Source organism: Phalaenopsis equestris, unplaced genomic scaffold (assembly GCF_001263595.1).
Source record: "Phalaenopsis equestris unplaced genomic scaffold, ASM126359v1 Scaffold000094, whole genome shotgun sequence".
Lineage (NCBI taxonomy): Eukaryota > Viridiplantae > Streptophyta > Magnoliopsida > Asparagales > Orchidaceae > Phalaenopsis > Phalaenopsis equestris.
This window is the reverse complement of record NW_018164536.1, coordinates 1323032-1325826: the sequence shown is the minus strand read 5'-3', so window position 1 is coordinate 1325826 and position 2795 is coordinate 1323032. Positions and strand designations below refer to the sequence as shown.

Below are 2795 nucleotides of genomic sequence, written 5' to 3'. Positions count from 1 at the left end.
TAGCTTGCAATACTAAATTTTTTTCATAAATTTTATATACGATGCAACCATTGTTGCACATGAATCTTTGGCAATACATATGAATAAGGGGCAAATGATTGACATTAGCATATTGTTGCAAAAACTCCATTCAATCTAAATTGTAGACCCTCCCTCCCTCCCTTTTTATGCTCTAAAAAGTCAAAAAAACCCTCTATAAATCCTGATCATTTTTACATAATAGCTAAACCTAATTTCTCATTGTTAGTTCATAATTTAGATTATGGTTCGATTTACTTCATGAACAATCTTAGAACAAATTGTAACTTTTGTTATTGCAAAGATTTTAATTGGCCTTAGTAAATTTCACTATTTATCTACAATATTCTAATCATTTATTAAGGTTATTATATCTTCTAGATTATTCAAAGTATATTTATAAAAGCTTAGAAATACATTAAATACTAATGTCTAATGTGTATTCGGCCACAGTTCTATTCACTATATAAAAATATCATGCACAGTGGGACCCAACCAACCATCCCAAGGAAACTTCCCACCAAATACAAATCTTAGCATAAAGCCACTCATCCCCTCATGTATAAATCCAATCAAATTCACCACCACAAGTATTCAAACTTTGTCCCTCTTACCATCTTCCCTATGGCAGCTCTCTTAGAGTTCACTGACCAAACCACCAACCTCTCCTCCTTCCACTTCCCTGAATTCTACTCGGACGGACAGCAGGAGCTCAACGTCTACGACTATGCCGGAGCCGATGAAGCCCATCTCTTCGACGAATCGTGCCTCACGTTTGCCGGTGATCCGGAGGCTGCAGCGACATCGGTGTTGATTGCGACGAAGCTAGTTGGCGGCGAACGGAGGGGCGCTGAGGAGAATAATGAAGAAGTGAAGAGAAGGAAAGTGGAGGCTGAGTTTAGAATTGGATTTAGGACAAAGTCTGAGGTGGAGATATTGGATGATGGTTTCAAGTGGAGAAAGTATGGGAAGAAGGCTGTGAAAAATAGTCCAAATCCAAGGTTTGATTAACTCATAAAATTTGTTTACCTTAAATTTTATGGGTTTATATATATATATTCTATATTTTAGTTGTTATTCATGAATAATCTCTTATATATATATATATATATATATATATATAATTTATATTTAATGATGATTTTTAATTTAATAAATGAATGTTAAAATTTGAAGAATGGATAATGTAACAAATAAGTTAAGAATAAAAGGGAAAAAAAACAATATAAAATAATCAAAATGTTTATTTATTTTGTTATGCCCCACCACTTATGATTATCAATTTAATAATTCCCTCCATTATAAAAGTAATGTCCAACCTGAAACATGGAAGTAGATTCCTTCCCTTCACATGTCATGCCGACCACTTATGATTTTAAGCATTTTTAACATATTTGTATTTATAATCAGGGAGGTAAAAGAACCGAACACAAACAAAAAAGAACTTGTGTTCGTGTTCGGTTCGTTTGAAATTTAGTTTGTTTGAAATAAACTCGTGTTCGAAATTGCTCGTGAAGTCACTGTTCATATTTGTTTCTTAACGAACGAGCCGAACACGAGCTGTTCGCAAACGACGAGCTAATTTGACATCCCTAAAATTAATAGTATTTTAAATTATTTTATATTTCGAATGATAACGATCAACGAACGAACGAACGCATCACTATTGATGTTTGGTTTGTTTAACTAACCGAACGAAAAAATTTGTTTACGTTCGTCTCATTTTCTTATCGAACGAATCGAACACGAACTCATTGAAGAACCGAACACGACTGTTCGCAAACAATGAGCTTTTTTGGCAGCCCTATATATAATGATTTCTATATTGTTTTGTATTATTAATTAATAATTATTATTTAATAAACCGACCGCATAAAGCCAACTTCAACGCCAAAAAAGAATTAATAATAATAACGTCACATTTGATTGAATATATGTTCGATTAATATAATGCTTCTTTTTACATTAATTTGTTAACAAATATTAGAACCATGGGTGGCAGGAACTACTATCGCTGTGCAAGCTCAGGCTGCGGGGTGAAGAAGAGAGTAGAGAGGGATAGAAATGATCAGCGCTACGTAATCACAATATATGAAGGAACGCATAATCATGAAAGTCCAGACATAATTCGCCATCCATTTATTACATATGAAATAGCTTCTAATTCATCTTCTTGGGCTAATTCATGTGCCCAGATGATGCCTGCAATGGCTACAAATTTTACATGGAGTTCAAAATTTGCTCCCCACACTTGATCAATGGAATGGTTCTGAGAAAATTTTAGTTGAATTTGGCGTCGAAAATTTTGGATTTGCTTTGAGATTTGTGTAAATTATTTGTAATTACTATTACAAATATTTCATGCATGTTCTAAAATTATTGATAATAAATATTATTTTAATCAAATTTTAATTGGGATGAATCTAAGAGTTTATGAATCTGTTTTGAGAGATTAAATTCATTTTAAAATGAATTTAAAAATTATGAAACTAATTTTGATTAAGATCTTAAGTATGATTTATTTTCTATTCAGGAAATTACAAAACGGCACACTTTGATGTCTAGGGCTGTCAAAACGGTTCGTTGTTCACAAACAACTCGTGTTCGGCTCGTTCGTGTTCGGCTCGTTTTGGCTCGAAATACTACTCATCAATTATATCTATATATGTATCTATCTTTATATATATATTGATGAGTAGTATTTTTAAAAAAATTAATTGAATACAAGGCTATAAAGATTTATAATCAATTAAAAGTATTAATTAAGATAATAGAAT

General features: G+C 32.2%; 1 protein-coding gene across 1 annotated transcript; it reads left to right on the top strand.

Annotated features, from left to right (window-relative positions):
* The first annotated feature begins 641 nt into the window (after nucleotides 1-641).
* Nucleotides 642-2273, top strand: LOC110020167 (probable WRKY transcription factor 50). Its single transcript, XM_020718173.1, has 2 exons — nucleotides 642-1019; nucleotides 2021-2273. Exons 1-2 carry the CDS (start codon nucleotides 643-645, stop codon nucleotides 2271-2273), a joined length of 630 nt encoding a protein of 209 aa, XP_020573832.1. The 5' UTR covers nucleotide 642.
* Nucleotides 2274-2795: the final 522 nt, after the last annotated feature.

Coding starts and splice junctions, on each gene's coding strand:
- LOC110020167 (XM_020718173.1), top strand. CDS start 643: ATGGCAGCTCTCTTAGAGTTCACTGACCAAACCACCAACCTCTCCTCC. Junction 1,020..2,020: donor AAAAATAGTCCAAATCCAAG/GTTTGATTAACT, acceptor CATGGGTGGCAG/GAACTACTATCGCTGTGCAA.